The sequence below is a fragment of the Schistosoma mansoni genome, chromosome W (genome assembly GCF_000237925.1).
Source record: "Schistosoma mansoni strain Puerto Rico chromosome W, complete genome".
Lineage (NCBI taxonomy): Eukaryota > Metazoa > Platyhelminthes > Trematoda > Strigeidida > Schistosomatidae > Schistosoma > Schistosoma mansoni.
In genome coordinates, this window is record NC_031502.1 from 37,759,864 (window position 1) to 37,776,840 (window position 16,977).

Consider the following 16,977-nt stretch of genomic DNA (forward strand, 5'->3'; position numbering starts at 1 on the left):
AAATCTGTTTCATCACTCAGTTTAGCTACCTTACAGAGATCTTTAGAGACTAGCGAAAGGAATTCCTAATGGCTACCACTGAGAACCTTGTATAATGTACACAAAAACACTTTCGAAAGGACTTTTTTTAAAAAGCCTATCAATTCGTCAATAATACAAGCTCAGGGATAACTAAAATACGTTATGCAAATCTCTATACTTAATGTGTTAAAAATCTATTTTTTTCTTTTCGTTACTAGAATAAATCTTTCCAGAAACAGTTTGACGATAATGATACTACTTATAATAATCAGTTATCAACTGTGTTATTTTGGAGTGTGACGAAATTTATTTCATCTCTTTATCTCCTAAATATTCAACCTTGCATTGTAAATTTAAAACAAAGGTAAGTTCATGAGGATTTTTTTATTTGTTGTCACTATTTAATTGGTTCAACTAAATTTAAATGCACTGTTTTATCATTTAAAATCTGTACTTAAAGATTTATAGATTTTCATTTGTGGGTTGTAATACAAACGGTTGCTTCCTGACTGTTGACTTTTGGGTTCGGACCTCCTGACATTGTTTTAAAGATTGACATTTATGTGTATGTATTTTCCCCAATTCCAATCAGTTTTCTGTGTTCTTGATTTTTTTCAGGTGTGATTTTTGGAAAACTCTGACTGATCCTTTTTTCACTCTTTTAAGATTACAGGAATCCGAAAAGGTATGTGATTTAAACAATTGATATATATGTGCTATACATAAGTTACCTAATACAAATTTTTCACTGTGTTATTCTGGCATATTGGTTTACAAGTAGACATTTTTCTTATTGATACATGGGATATTTTTATTCCAACAGTAAGATCTAATGAAGTTCGTTCGTAAATTAGTCATCCATATATTTAAACGCAAGCCTGGGTAAAGGAGGAGAGTTAGGTATGTGGTCAGCAACCTCATTCACTAAACAACAAACCTTGCTAAAACAACGCTAACCAAAAAAATGTTCAAACCACTTAGGGAGTTGAAGCATTTTTATAAATAATGGTCATACAAGTCACTTGATTTGTGCGTGGACTATGGTACTGCCTGGGTGCTAAAACCGAAATCATCTGACTGCATCACCAAGCAAGCTCTATTTTTGAGTTGCAAAGGCAGAAGAAAGAACGTATTGCTTTGGAAATCTGGGGCGGACATCAAATGACTAAACAGCAACTGCGCAAAACGTTGAGTCACGTATACCAGTATAATGCAACTTGATCAATAGCATTCGATCAAATGTAAGGCTCTCATGCAAACAGGATTTTAGTCACTACTCAATGAACACTCACTTGTAAATATGTCATCCCCAAAACAGCTTACAGGGTACATCTCAGTCTGTAAGACTAGGTGGTCTGTGTTTAAATTTATTGGGAGTTTAAGTTTACTCAAGATTGTAGGCACGCCGTACTGACAAATTTCAATTAGTAAAAAACCAAAATCCAAGGTTTTTTGTCGACTGTCTTCGGCCGCTTAACATAATTGTAACCTATAGTATACTTATCTGTTTTTATTGTTTACTGACTAGTAGTTCTATTTGTTATATCGTGGCAAAGACATGAGTACGGGTAACTCCCAGGAACTATTAATGGACGACTATTCTATATATATTCTTATTGTATAACTATTCAGTGACTAGATTATGTATATCTATATTTATCTTGTTATAAGCCTCATTTTGACCTATTGATTATTGTTATATGATTTACTGTTCCTATGTTATGCTCAGTTTATTGATTATTGTCTCCCACGCTTACAGCCTCATTTGGCTTGGTTTTGTACAAATATTATTTTCTATTTTATGGTGTGATGTGGTCTGTCTGTCTGATATATAAACAAAGTATGCTTGAAATAAACGATTCGTATTGCCGAGGCTGCTATTAGTGTTCTGGACTCAAGTGGACGGGTTAAGCGGATAAGGGCCAATAAGGACGCTAGATTACTCATACTAATCGAACGTCATTGTCACAGTGTGAAGGTCGTAGAAATCGTATTTCTATTGGCGGGAAGTTCACGCAAGTTACGTCCTTGTTTAATTCGTAAGGTCATAACAAATTAGTGACGGCCTTGATCAAGACATAACAATTGGATACAGCCTAGATCAAGTCATAACACTATCGCTGTATTCACCTTTTGAATTTCTCAATTGAATATTAGTTACATAGTCTGTAAATTATTATTATTATTATTACTTAGAATATATTTTAAGAATAGATTTGAAAAATTCACGGAGAGTTCTGTGTAATTTATCAATGCTAATCCTGATTGTCGAACTGTTATACACATCTGTTCTAAATGGTTTCCTTGAACGTTTCATTTATATAGGAACCATTATCGGATATTGAAAATGAACTCTGTGGAGATGTTGTCAGTATTTTAGCGTTAGAACTCTACAATAAGACAAGGTTGGTTGAAATCGTATAAAATTTTATTTAATCTGGATTCTCTGTAGGCATATTGGTGTAGGTCTAGAATATTCAGTTTTTTAGTAGCACATGTAAACAATTACGTAGTTGTTTTAATCTGCACAGTTAATGTTATTACTTATAATATTTGGATTGTTTTTAGAAGTGGGATTGGCGAAGCACGTTTCGTCTCATTTAAGTAGATAATACATTAGTATATGAAGCTCTAGATAACTGGTTAGTTTAACTGTGAATATCAACATCGGAATGCGTGCACATACGTCTGACAAACCCCGGTAAGGTGAAAGTAGCGTCGTAGACTGTATTGCCAATTTAAACTCAGAATTTATAGGAAGTCATAACAAAACCATCTACCCAGGGTTCACATATGGCGACAACCATTGATTAAACTTCATTTCTAACCATCACTAATGTGATAATTCAAAATCTTCAGAATGAAGCTATTTCCTGTTGTTCCGATGACCTTATTTCGCAGTGACTATATCAAGTTTGCCAGCTTCTCACACCGACTACTGTTCACACTGTTTTTAATTTGCGGTTCAACGATCATTGACTTTTTGATGAAATAATAAAAAGAAATGTCTGACTTCAGATCCCCATCTGTTGTGTACACTTTGATTTTTATCTTTATGTTTTTTATGTTTAGCGCGGATTGATTCTTACAGATTTTTTTAATCAATGTAAATTTGCGGAAACATTCAATCTAGCATTTCACTGAACTCAACAATAGTGATTGATTTTAATGTAATACGTGAATATAGTTATAATTAAATAGAGTCTAAATAGATTGTACAATACATACATTTTCAAATTAACTTATTAAGTAGTATCATAATGAACATTTGTCTATTTTTCATTTGTTTTTTTCCTATATTTTCGGCTTGTCTCTCAGCTATACAACAAACGATGAGAGTTTTAAGTCGTTTACATCAGTTATGGATTATTTTGTGAAGAATAATTTGTATAATTTATGGTTTAAGGTAAATTTATTTTGTACAGTTTTACTTATTGTGTTACGTTGTCAACTTCCTTTCAGTATATGTACGTAGAAAAGTAGCATGTAGTCTTTGAGTTGGATTGATTCCTATTTTTATTCATTTACTAAATTATATTTCTGCTTTCGGACAAAGTATCCCACCAGTTATATATTGAATTGAAGCCTTTTCATATACGGAAAGATTGATCATGTTACTTAAGTCCTAACAGCATGACACATTGCTGAAGATTGTTTTCATAGGCTCCCTTAGCACTATTATAGTTCATTGAGAGTTCTAATGTAAAGTTTCCAGCAATCAACAACTGGCTTTGTCTCTTATCATCATTTTTATTGGGTTTCGGTATAAATTTCCCAATAAAAATGGATTAGTTTATCTTCAACGTATCAAGGATATTGTTATAACTTGTGACCCTTGTACCCTGTTAAATATATCACGCGATACGATCTTCAATTAGTGTCACCGACTTATTGACCGGACCAAATACTCATAGACAAGTATTAGCAGCTTAGAGTTCTTACTGGTCCTTGAGATAGCAGCTTCTCGTTTATATCGAACCATATAGTTCAAATATACTTGGTTTATATACAAGCAAAATCAGACCACATCACACCATAAATAGAGAATAACATTTTGTACAAGATCAAGCCAAAAAGTGACTGTGGTTGTGAGAAACTGTGACTAATAAATGGAGAATAACTTGAGAATAGTAAATCTTGTAGCAGTAGCCAATAGATCAAATAAAAGCTTATAATATGACGAATATAAATATATATATAGTTTATTTCAATAGTTGAGATCATGAATCAATTGAAGCTAGGCCACCATGGAAAACCTGGAAGCACTGGACGGCTGTTTCGTCCTATTATGGGACTCATGATCTCAACTATTGAAATTACTCTAATATCCACAAAACCCCTTCTGATATTAATCAACATATGCTCACTAGTGACTGGCTTCAAGAGACATTTCCTGGAGTTTTAGTTAGAAGCAGTGACCAGTGGAGTTGAACCGGGTCTGTTGTGGGATAGTAACTCACTGAAGACAATGGTAGATGTGTCTCTCAATTTCGTGAATCGGTTGAAGTTAGACATTAACACGGTTGGATGCCAGCTCAGTGGTCTAGAGGTTAAGCGCTAGCGCGCGAGACGGATAGGTCCTGGGTTTGAATCTCACGAAGTGGGATCGTGGATGCGCACTTCTGAGGAGTCCCACAATAGGACGAAATGACCGTTGAGTGCTTCCAGGTTTTCCATGGTGGTCTAGCTTCAATTGACTCATGATCTCAATTATTGAAATTACTATAGTATCCACAAAACTCCTTCTGATATATAGTTTAGTTTCTTAATAGTTATGTAATGAAAATATATGTATAATATTAGTTCATAAATAGTTCTCAGAAGTTACACATAATTTAATCTTCACCAGGATATAAGAGGTATTTTATCCAAAAACTATATGCTGACAATATAGTCTTGTTAGGTGAACATGCTGATGATTTAAGACTTCAGAACTTTTACACATCATGATTCACTATACCAGAAAATAGTGAAGTTTTTAAACTCATTCACTGCTCCGCGCAGCCAAAGCGTTGAATCAATTCTGATATGTCGGTAATTAACGAAATCACTACCCTTTGGGTATGCACACACAATATATTCACCATTTACTGTGATAAATTACTTTGGTTATTCAGATAAGCGAATTCAGAAATTGCTCGAATCCTGCTCACCAGTTTTTCAGTTTTTACTAATTCATGACTAATTATTTTATGAAATTCTTATTCTTATTTAATGATTTGTTCTTCTCTTTCTTTTTGTCTCTCAAAGTTAACTCGTAAATGTCTACATAAAGTGTTATCGTCTAGTGAATCAGAAGATATATCTATAGAATATCTTCAATCTCGGCTAACATCTCTACACAATGTAACATGTCGTTGGAAATGTCTATTATTGTTAAATTACAATGATGACAATGTCGATGATGATAATCTTGATGCTTTTCTTACCAGTGATAGTAATTCCAATAGAAACCAATTAATGAATTCAAGAAAGCAATCAAAAGATGATTTTATTGCAATACCTTTGTCGATTTTGAGTGATTTAATTGAATGTTTCAGTCTATTGGTATGTATTATGCCTTTATTGTATCTTTTTCTAAATTTCATCAATCGAATCTCCTAGGGATATAATACGTGTTCATGAATTTTTTTTAGTTCATCTACCACTCAATATTTATTATGTATGCAATATCTAGCATTTTTTCATTCATTTACTCAATTAAAGCATGATTTTCTCTGAGGATTTCATTTTATTTGATTATTCTATTCGACAATTCAAATTTCGTTACAGTAGCTTGTTCATATTTGCCGCTGATATACTTTTATTAATCATTGAGAAAGTATGGTTATCTGCATATGTCTACCATATGAATCGTTTTAATTGTCCGCTGTTTTACGGGAATAGCATTAAAATAGCTTTAAATATATTATTTATATCCACCTCCTCCTCATTAATGAATAATTTTTCACACCTCACCTTACACTCCTCTAGCTTATCATCTAATAATAACGGTAATTTTAAAAAAAATTGAGGTAAAGAAAGATACCACTTGTTTTAATTGTCAACCTATACACAACTAGACTTTTAGATAACGTTTGATTTCATTTAATTTTATAAATCTTCTGGTATTGTATTAAAAATGAACTTTTACATGGCAATCGGTATTGTAATAAAATGGAAAGTTGGAGTTTGATCCGTTAGTTGTTTAGATTGCTGCTCCTCATAAATTAAAGTTTAGTTCACTTAGTTTTCATGATAGAATTGTGAATGCTCAGTTTTCTACGCACTGTCGATGATATTTTTCGCCTCTATGCTAATCATGCATGTGGGTGATATGACTTACAAATTATGCACCCACATTCATGTAGACAACAGCTTGTATGTAGAAGAAATAGTAGTAATCATCCTTGAAATTTCCTCAAAGCCCATAACTTAGCCAATTAGCGATTTTCATTAATTTTTAGTGAGTTCAAGAAATTTTACTTATTCGAGTGGTCAAACACTCAAATTATTAAACTGAACATGGATTTTTTGGTTCAAGACTCATTAAATGGTTGGGTGTTTATAGATTTACTAAGAATTCTTCATCAGTAGCATTCATTATCCAAATGTGACAAATGATAATGTCGTTTTATTCTACAAACTTAATTGAGTTTACAGAGTTTGAACTCAATTATCTATAAACCATTCAATTACGGCTCTACATGTATTAAACTTAGATAGGAAGTATAACAAGTGTTAAATTGACATCTTTGAAACTGTCAGTTTCACAACTCAACTTATTGATTAGTGGTTTATTAATGTTTAGGTTCCCAATACCTGTTTAATCTTTATCACAGGTCTTCATATATATCTATATTCAACTCACTGTTGTTTGAAATTTCATTAAACTATTTCTTTATTGCTTTGTTGTACGTACACTGTCATATTTATGTAAAATCTCTTTATTTCTAATTAAAAAATTTTAATCATTCTATTTAATTTTTAACTGCATAATTTTGTTCAATTTAATGTACATCGTGATTATCTTTCTTATATAACTTGTGTAATTTAATACTTTAATGCTTTTCATGTTTCTTGCTCAGAAATTTAATAACATTAGTAGAAAGTGAAAAACAAACAAACAATGAAACCGATTGCTCTAGTTAGATTGTTTTTTTATATTTAAAAGTTTTAGTCCGTTGTCGAATCGCTAATCTACATGAATTCATAACATTAAGATGATAATCGGAATGATGATATTTCAAGGTATACTGTTCATCATTAAGAACCTGTTGATGATGATCATTCATCAATTGTTCTGTTTGTTACGACTTAATTTGACTAATCTGTAGACAAAACTGTGTTTTTGATTAAAACACATCTATTCACTGTCCAATGTAAATATGAATAGGTTTCCATTGAAATATCTATCAGGAACATTCATTCAGAGACTCTTTCGCTCATCATGAGGTAAATTTTCAAAAATTCAAATAAGTTAATTCAATTCTCTTATTTGAACATTCATTAGATAGTAGTATAACTAAATATGTTCTTTTGCATCCAACCCAAATATCTTACATTCTCCAAATATTCGATGCTTTTTACACTGTAGAAATCGCCATTGTACTAATAGTGTAGTACATTTTAACGCGTATGCATTTGTTGTCATATATATTTCATCTTTTCTCTCGTTTTTCATTTTTAGTGTGATTTACCACCGATTCAGTCGACTTTTGATTTAGGAAATCAATTAGCTACAATACTCAATACAACTTTAGTATATCTATATAAGTAAGTTAATAATTGTTAAAATGTATAATGTCATAGTTATAGTAAAAATGGATAATAACGAACTCTCTCCTATAGTTACTAAAAAATGTAATCACCTATATTTTATTACGGTTTCGAAATTTGAATTCTCCCTCTAACGCTTACTGAACAACTATGTCCATCCCTGTATAATATACTTGATTTCTTATTCTCATTAAAGTCTTCCAGTGTACTGCTATCAGGTGATAGACTATGGGTCAATCAGAACAAAGGTTGCAAAAAGCATCACAAGGCTTCAACAATACAAAATATATGAGCTGTCCATTGGATTGCTGATATGTCTTTTATATGATTACTTGCTACTGACTTTCTCATTGCTACGTAGTTCCCTCAGTAATCTTAGACTTGAGTCCCTAAGGGAAGATAAAAGGTGGAAAGTAGGAAAAAAGCTTTACTTTCACGGTTAGTCTAGGTTCAGGGAATAAGTATTTAAAAAATTATATTTAGCGTTGGTCTACTGAAAGGTTTTATGAACCTGTTAAAATTAGAAGGAAGATAAGTTTCTCTCCAACTCTGAGAAGTTTCTATTGAACTTTGATATCATGGAGTATTTTCCAGCAAACAGGCTTTTTCATTAGTAGAGCACTTCATTCATACTATTATCTTGGTAGAATTAAATGATTTTTACAGCTAATGTTTATCGCAGGTAAATTGTAATGTAAGGTTAACTTGATTTCGAATTGACATTGTGGAGATCCAAGATCAGAGACGGTCGCGTCTCCATAATACTTATTCATACTGGTTTATCTAATATTTATCCTAAAATAATACCTATAACTGCAACTATATCCTACTTACATTTTTCCAGAACTTATAATACGTCAAAGAAAAACACACTAATCGGAGAATTATCAACGAATGATTTAGCAAACTATTTGACAAAGCTGAATGATCTCCTGTCAAGTTTCCGACTAGCTATAGATTTCCAAGTTCAACATATGCATTCAGATCTGCTAGCCAGTACTTATATACTGTTCAGTTGGTATAATTCGAAAAGATTAAATGAAAAAACCACAGATGATCAGTTTGAATTACTTCAATCGTCTTTATTCAATAATGCAGTTTGTTTTTTAAGCCTACTCACACGTAATCCTAACATAAACAGAATTGAAGAATCTGTAAGTTTAATAAGTGATGCATTCACTATATTTTTTCAAGATAATGCTTATATAAAATGTATCCAAGCATCTTTGAGATTCTCTGCTCTCTTTGAATGTTAAATGTTGCTTCATTATTAGTCTGTTTCAACGTGTAGACAGTTCATAAGGAATGAAGTAGTTGATGGTGTTGATCTCTTCAGTTGTCTTTAAATTCTTCTTGCTTCAGTTTGGGCACCTAGGCAGTATCACAGTCCTCACACAAATCGAATGAGATTTGTGCCGCGCATATATATCTGGTGCTTCCTTGTACCAATATTTGTGTTTAAATAAATAAATAAACTTTAAAGTCTTACCAGCTTTGGTAGATCAATGGCTAATGTAATGTTTAAAACCCTCACTTAGGTTTTTCAACTTACACCACCTATAGTATAGGCGAGACATCTGACTTTCAAATAAAAGGGGGAATGTGTGCGCATCAGTTCACGCCGTATCGTTATGGGGTTCCAATACTAATGTTGTGGGGATAGTGGTGTGAAAGTGTAACTTCTGCGACTGTTATTATTGTATATATTTTCATTGTATATTCAGCAGACTCTCCAATTTTATGCTTTCGTTTGATCTATAGATTGTTGTTTCATGCCTTATTGCTTCAGATTTATCGTCAGTTAACTATTTAGCTACTACTCCTGTTTCATATCACTTATGGCTGAATCATGTACACTTTGTAACTTTATAATTTTGTTGTTTTGTCATCAAGCATTCCAGATAAATTATTGTATAAATTTCAGTTCATAGTTAGAATAAAGTACAATGAAGAATTACTCTTCTTTCTGTCTTTTTCTTCTTGTTGGACACTGGGTTAAAACGAACTCAAAGACCAATGAATGTTGAGGTCCTGGTTATTGTTCATTGGTCGCTGTGTCATTTGATGGACAGAAGTTCACTGATCCTACAGAAAATATAGGAGATCAATCAATACCCGAAAAAAAGAAGATAACTGCTACTGTAATAAAGTCCGATTACGTCGGTCCGAGTACAATCTAAACATATGTTCCTCTTCTCGCCATTATATAAAAAACATGACCTATTAGATTAGAAAACATATTTAAGCTGTAGGTTTTGTCTTATAGATATCTTCGAAGCATCACTCTCTTTTAGTGAAACCATCTAGTAAGATGCAGGTTAGATGAAAAAATGGACAATTTATTTAATGGAGCTATGAATTTTCATCAGCTGAGATAGTTAGACATGCATACCGCGTGCCCTAGCCATTTTCTATCTCGATGCATAATATTAGCTAAGATAACAGTAAGTTGAAAGAGAGCTAAGGTAGATCAAATCAAAACGTAACACCGATTCATGTAATCAATAGATGTTGGTCCAAGCCATCTTAGTAGAAGATGCAGACTACCTTTTTGAAGGTCATGTAATATCTGTAAACAACAATTGGAGACAGTGAATTATATGACTCCAAATCGATCATATGACGTGTACCGATGTACAGTTGCGTCATGTCCTACATTGACAATGTCTGGCTAATAAAAAAGTTCCTTTTATTAAATATGTTACAATAATCTCTTTGGTCTACAACTCTCCAGCAATATTACAACTGACGGAACTCAGTAACCAAGTCTCGTTTAATGTTTCCTAAACCTTAAGCACCATTCACTCTGTGGATTTTCGAAAAGTTGGATGACTTTCAGGGTCAAAATAAGCTGATTAGTAAAGTAAAATGTTGTAACTTATCACTGCTAAGTATTATACATTTTTATGTTTATTTTTGTTTTGTTTTTATTTTCACTTATATTTACCTTGTTCTTTTAAGACTTCTAATGTGTCTAGGTGAATAGTATCATTAAATGATGAAGTCACATTTTCGAAATACCATAATTTTTTTGGTACCTAACACTTTTAACTAGTGTATAGTGAAGATACGTGAAATTAGAATTAAGATTGCTTTACCAATTACACTTTTATTATTTATGATTTTAGTTTACTGAATAGTTCTTACATCTTGTCGTTGTAATGTGCTTATCATCTTTGACTGTAAAATATTCAAAATTATGTATTCCATTAACTTCACAGGCTATTTTACAGTCGATCAATCTAATCACATTCTTATGGGATCATAATCAATCTACAATGTTATTTACTCGTCTCACTGATGCTGGTGTTTTGAATAATATTTTCATTTTATTAACTGAATGTACCAAAGTAAGTTGAATCTACTAAAGAAATGACTGACTTGATGTTTTTTCACCATATGGATAAACTGATTCAGTACCTTCAACATTAATTATTCTGTCGGAATTCGAAAACATAAAGAGTAGATTTAGAGCTAATGTAGTAGACGTTACTCAAAAAGTTGTTTGTAAGTACAACGTTACGGAACGTGACCTTGAATTTGTTGGATGGAATAAAGTTTCACTACAGCGAAAGCGCGCCATTGACAGAATACTTGAAGGCTAGTTGAGAAGAAAGTTTAAATTGCAGAACACAACAAAAGATGCAAATGGACGACTGAAACCTATGTATATGTATTACGTAAATGCTTTGCCACTTCTCACAACAAACATAGAATAATTCGATGCATTCACCATTAAGATATCTGTGAACCATTTTTTCTTCCAACACAGAAAGTATATAGCTGGTCAAGCTAGTAACTAAAAACATGAAAACTCCTAAGCCACCGTGTTTATTACTTTACAATAATCTAATGGTTAGTAACAAAAAAGAAAAAATTTCAATGAGGTTTCTATAAACTATTTTGATCTTTTTAAAATGTTTTTGGCTTTGAATATCTCACAGGTTAATTGAGCAACTGAAATAAAATTAGAATTCATTTGAATTAGAATTCTAACACCTCACTCTTAATACGCTGGTTTAACTTCACATTTGTCACTACTTTTATAGGAAATAAATCAATAAGGTTCTTTAAAATAATCCATTTTCTTAAAATATTTTTGGTCATGTGACCAAATATAAAGGATCATTTCCAAAATAGTTACGCTGATTTCACATAGTATTAGGTTTTCACTGTTGAAATTACGAAATGATCTTACCTAAATCACGAATATAAACCTGGAAGCACTGAATGGCCGTTTCATACTAATATGAGACTCCTCAGCTGCTCATAAATTTCAATAAGGTGTAGAAAATGTGAGATTATGCAGTCCCATAGTAGGTGGTGACCAACGATTGATTCATACGCCATTTGTCCCCTCAGGATACTGGAACCCTTGTGTACCATTGGTTTGGAATCAGGGTTTTCCAACTCCCTTAGGTGAGCTTTCTATGTCCACCGACCCGGTTAAAGCACCGGACATTCGATTTTCGTCCTCTTAATTTTGTAAACAACAGTAATGCCACGAGAAGGCAGTGAGTAGGACTTCCCTGTCAGAGGCTATATACGCTGGCCATGTGAGAGCATTTCGAGAGGGAGAGCGTACTCTCCCCACTCTCGGCCGTACTAGGGCATTTGGTAGCATATACTGTTTGATATTACATAAAAACCGAATATAGTTGATTTAAGTTGTAATAACATTCACATAACCAACTTGTTGGTGGATACCATGATACTTTCATATAAAACCCATTATCTACCATATGATAATATAATTTAGTTATTAAAGGAAGTTAGTTGCATTGATAGTAAATTGATTAAGGATACAATCTAATCTATCAACTCTCAATCAATGTAATTTTTTATCAGCTCGTTTATGACACATATTTTTGTGTTCTTTGCTACAAGTCCAAGTATTGAGATCTAATGAATTCTACCTGATTGCCTAAATTGAAGTGTGTCTAGAGGTGTTTAGACCTGAAAAGTAGTGACTGAAACTTGAACACGTTGACCACTGACGCACCGCTTCAGTGTATTCGTGATCATCAATGGGTTTTATATAGTAGAAAAACTCGTAAAACTGTTTAGTTAGTGCGTTTTACACAATTCTTACATCCAGAAAAAAATAACCGATATGAAGTACTCATCAAAAGTTATTTGAAAAATTCAATCTATTTATCGAACTTACTGCTTCTAAGATGCACTCCATCTCCATTTCAAAGTCTTCTGGACAGTATCATTTGTACAATTGTCATAATTAACTGGCTTATTTTCAAACTTTTTCATGAATGATAAGTAATTATGTTTAGTAAATTCCTTCATATTCTTTTTCAGCTTAAAGATGGTGCAACTCTTAGTCACAGTTTAATCAGTTTACTTGTGAAATTAGTGATCAATTCATCTCAACCAACAACTCTGACCAACACTTCCATCGTGAATACATTACCTCATCCTACAAGAACAGATTTAGATGAATCAACTGATCAATGCATCAATGAGTCAGAGAATAATTTATTACATAAACCGAAGAATATAATTACTCATTTAATTCTATCCTATCATGAATATATATCACAAGCATTCTGTTGGCCGCAGTTAGAAACTTTACGTCAATGGTTACAAGATGGTGAATCATATTCAAATGTAAGTTTATATAATTTAATTGATAACATCATCACCAACATTACTTTTGTAGTTATCCCATTCAATCCATGGATCTTTAATTTTAGACTTTTAGTCGCAGAGTTGAAAGTCGTATTCTGTCCTACCTACTCAGTTTAGTTGACTAGTTGTGTAACTTTTGTTAATATCTGAAATACATATAACTCATTTACTGAGTACAAGTTTATTATACTGTTTTCAGTCCATATAGTTTGTATGGGAACTTCATATACTGTCCGGCTGGCTAATCTAAATTAGGATGAGTTGGTTTCGAACCTATGGCCTAACTGACTGTAAAGAAAGTAATGTCACCACTAAGCACTCAGCTATCTTCATTTCGTTTACAGTTGTGTACCTGTATATGTTTTTATGTTGTGTATATTTATTTATCATTATTGTTTTTGTATAGATACAAGTTAACTCATTTGATGATAATTGTTACATGAAACAAACACAATCTGTACATTACGATTGGAATGCTGTGCTTATCTTGGAAATGCAATTTCTATGTTTACTTCATGATAATGTTGGAGGTATGAAGCATCCATTAGCCTATTCGTTAATACAAAATTTTTGTATGGATAATGCTAGTCAATTGGAATTCCTTGTGAATTATTGGTGTTCATCATTATATAATAATAATACATCCATCAATGATCAACATCTTATGTCACCATTACCGATTACTAGTGTATTAATTCAACAAGGTCTATTATCCACAGGTCGAATTCAATTAGCTGAAACTATTTTAAAGTTATATTGGCGTATTCTAGTCGCGGCCGAATATATCGGTACATCAGGTTTACCTATAATAGCATCAAATATCCTGCATTCAAACCATTCACGAATTGCAAATCTCACTTCACGTATACCATGGGTAGGTTCATAATATTGTTTAGAAATACTCTCTAACTATTAACTTCTTTTTCAAGCCATCTTATGGTCCTACTGTACATTCGGAATTCTTTAACACAGTATTCAATCTTATTCAATGCCAAATACACTGTTGTTCGATATTGTTTCAACGTCATGGTTTTAAATCATTTAAAAGTGTTCCAATCTCAGGATCACATATAACGCCAACTAAGTCTGGAATTGCCAATCAATCAATCTCAAGTCCATCAGGTACACTCACATCTACGCTGCCTAAAACAACATTATTGAATGAAGTAGTGACAAGTTCACATCCTGTTACTTCAGTAACAATGGAATCATCTGGTTCAGAGACTAGTGGATTAGAATTTCTTTATCTTATACGCCATCTTATTATGTCACTTAGTGTATTAATGGTTCAATTGCCTATCCTCGGCAAAGCATCTCTAATGACAGTGAGTTAAATAAATTTTTTTATGAAATGATATCCGAAATATTATGTATACTTATGTATATATGTTATTAGTTCATAAATTTTACGGAACCATCTTATTATAATCATGTTATATTTTACACCTAATTAAGACAAAGATTGTAAGTGTGAATTCTACAATTTGTTCGAATTCAATGCAATAAAACAATGTATGAACGATAACATCTAAATCATTGTTAATAGTTGAGAGCTATAAGAAAAACAAATGTTTTCATTGTTTTTTTAAAATAAACAGCATTAATACAACCTGTTTATGTTACTTACTTGCGCGTGTTACGCATCATGCAGTAGCATAAGCTGTCCACCAGGATCCTCCATCCAACTCTGTCCTAGGCAGTCCTTTCTAGTTGCTATTCATTCTTTTAATGTCTGCCTTCAATCCTCCGTGCAATGTATTCTTTGGTCTGTCTATTTTTTTTTAGCCCTCAGGACTCTAAGTTAGGGCTTGCCTCGTGGTGCTTTTCTAGGGTCACTGCTGGTCCCAAGCCCGGTTAAAAGAGGAGGGCTCGGCATGTAGTCAGCAATAAAACGCTAACCTGTTTATATATATATATATAAGGTCCTAGAAATTAAATTTAGTACATTTAACGAAATAAATCAAATAGGCAGATAAAAGTAAAACTTCAGTCAAAAATCAGTATTTCTGGATTCGTAAATCCTACATAAAAGTATTTTTAGTTTTAAAATGTATTTTTAATTTGGTTTGCACATAATTAATTTTCTTTTTCATTATTTCATTTCGTTTTTCTTCCTCTTCCAGTCTGATGAATTAAAATATCTAAAAGTTCATGTTCATCTTACATTTAACAGTCCTAATTTAAATGACAATTCAACTGTATTAACATTTGGTGTTCTAATTACCTTAGCTAATTCATTAGGAAGTTTATCTTCAAAAGTGAGTTTAAGTTGTTTTATTTCCTTTTTGTTGTTTTCCTGTTATTTTTATTATTTCAAGATTTTTCATATTTATTAGTAGTAAATACATGTGATATAGAAATGCATTTAACTGTTTTGGAGAACCCAGAAAATTCTTGGAAAAAAGCATGAAAGGGCCCTGAAAACGCTGAGAAACACTTTATCCAATCGGCATTCAATAAACGTTTCTTTGAAACATTGGGAAAGTGAGGAGTCACGTGTCACATTTCTGGTTGAATGACTGCTTATCATGCTACGATGGTTAGTAGGGTCCCAGAACTATCAATTTTCTGTATATAAACTAACCTCGGAGTATAGCGTGGTTCATATATTTCACCCCTTTTCTCTCTTGTTCAAGTTGTCGTGCAGAGTTATTGTTGGGTTATTAAAATAGCCTAGGAAACTGATTTAAGCGTTCAGTCAGAAGATTTATCAATAATTAAAAAAATATGTACTGTATAAATCTGCATGATTTTTAAAACATACGTTAATTCTGATGCTTCTCATTATATAAAAAAGGTTAACAATTTGACATTATCGGAAAAAAGAGATTCCATAGATCATAAGTTCTTTTTATTTCTTCACTAATAATATCTAGATGATAATAAGGAGTAAAATACCTCTGTACTATTGTGACCGATTCTTAGCTATCTAATTCACTGTCTTCAACCATAAATCACGGCCGTCTACTACACCTACCAACCTAAAGTAAAATAACATCTTGATAGGCCCATTAAAACATCATTTCATGTCTCTAATATATCTGGTTAAACAATCTGTGTAACCTTACACAAACAAACACATCTTCCTATAAAATTGGTACACTAAGCTGAAACACTGATAATAATTATAACTTGGTAACTGTTGACTAAGTTTATGAAAATCTTTTACCATGACTTTATCAATGAGATACCATAGCTCCCGACTTATATGACCCGATTGTCCACGACATAAACCTGTGAGACAGGATGGGATACGCTAGTATTATAATTGACATTTTCTAAACCTTTCTTTCTATTGTACGAAGGTAAAGTCGCTGCAGGTGTTGATTTCTTTAGAGAAGACACCTTACTGCTATCACATCCCTGTACAGTTTTCAGTATGACGTCGTCCTCGGACGTTAAGTTTGCAACTTTTTTTCTTATCACTTTCCAACCGACCTGAACGATATTTTAAGATCTGGAGTAATAAGTATTATATCCTAGATCCAGGCACCATAGTATCCAAACTTGATCCCCATGTCAGCTAGGCAGCCACGTTCCATTCAAGTTAAGAGT

General features: G+C 32.5%; 1 protein-coding gene across 1 annotated transcript in view; it reads left to right on the plus strand.

The window, feature by feature from the left end:
* Smp_157220 (hypothetical protein) overlaps positions 1–16,977 on the plus strand; it is a gene marked incomplete at both ends in the record, with an annotated part of 39,873 nt that overhangs the window by 18,870 nt on the left and 4,026 nt on the right. Inside the window, 12 exon segments of the mRNA XM_018789603.1 lie at positions 240–385; positions 640–706; positions 2,347–2,426; positions 3,340–3,427; positions 5,272–5,568; positions 7,691–7,776; positions 8,624–8,933; positions 11,001–11,129; positions 13,093–13,401; positions 13,829–14,296; positions 14,352–14,747; positions 15,546–15,680. Of these exon segments, the coding sequence (XP_018655029.1) occupies positions 240–385; positions 640–706; positions 2,347–2,426; positions 3,340–3,427; positions 5,272–5,568; positions 7,691–7,776; positions 8,624–8,933; positions 11,001–11,129; positions 13,093–13,401; positions 13,829–14,296; positions 14,352–14,747; positions 15,546–15,680 (2,511 nt within the window).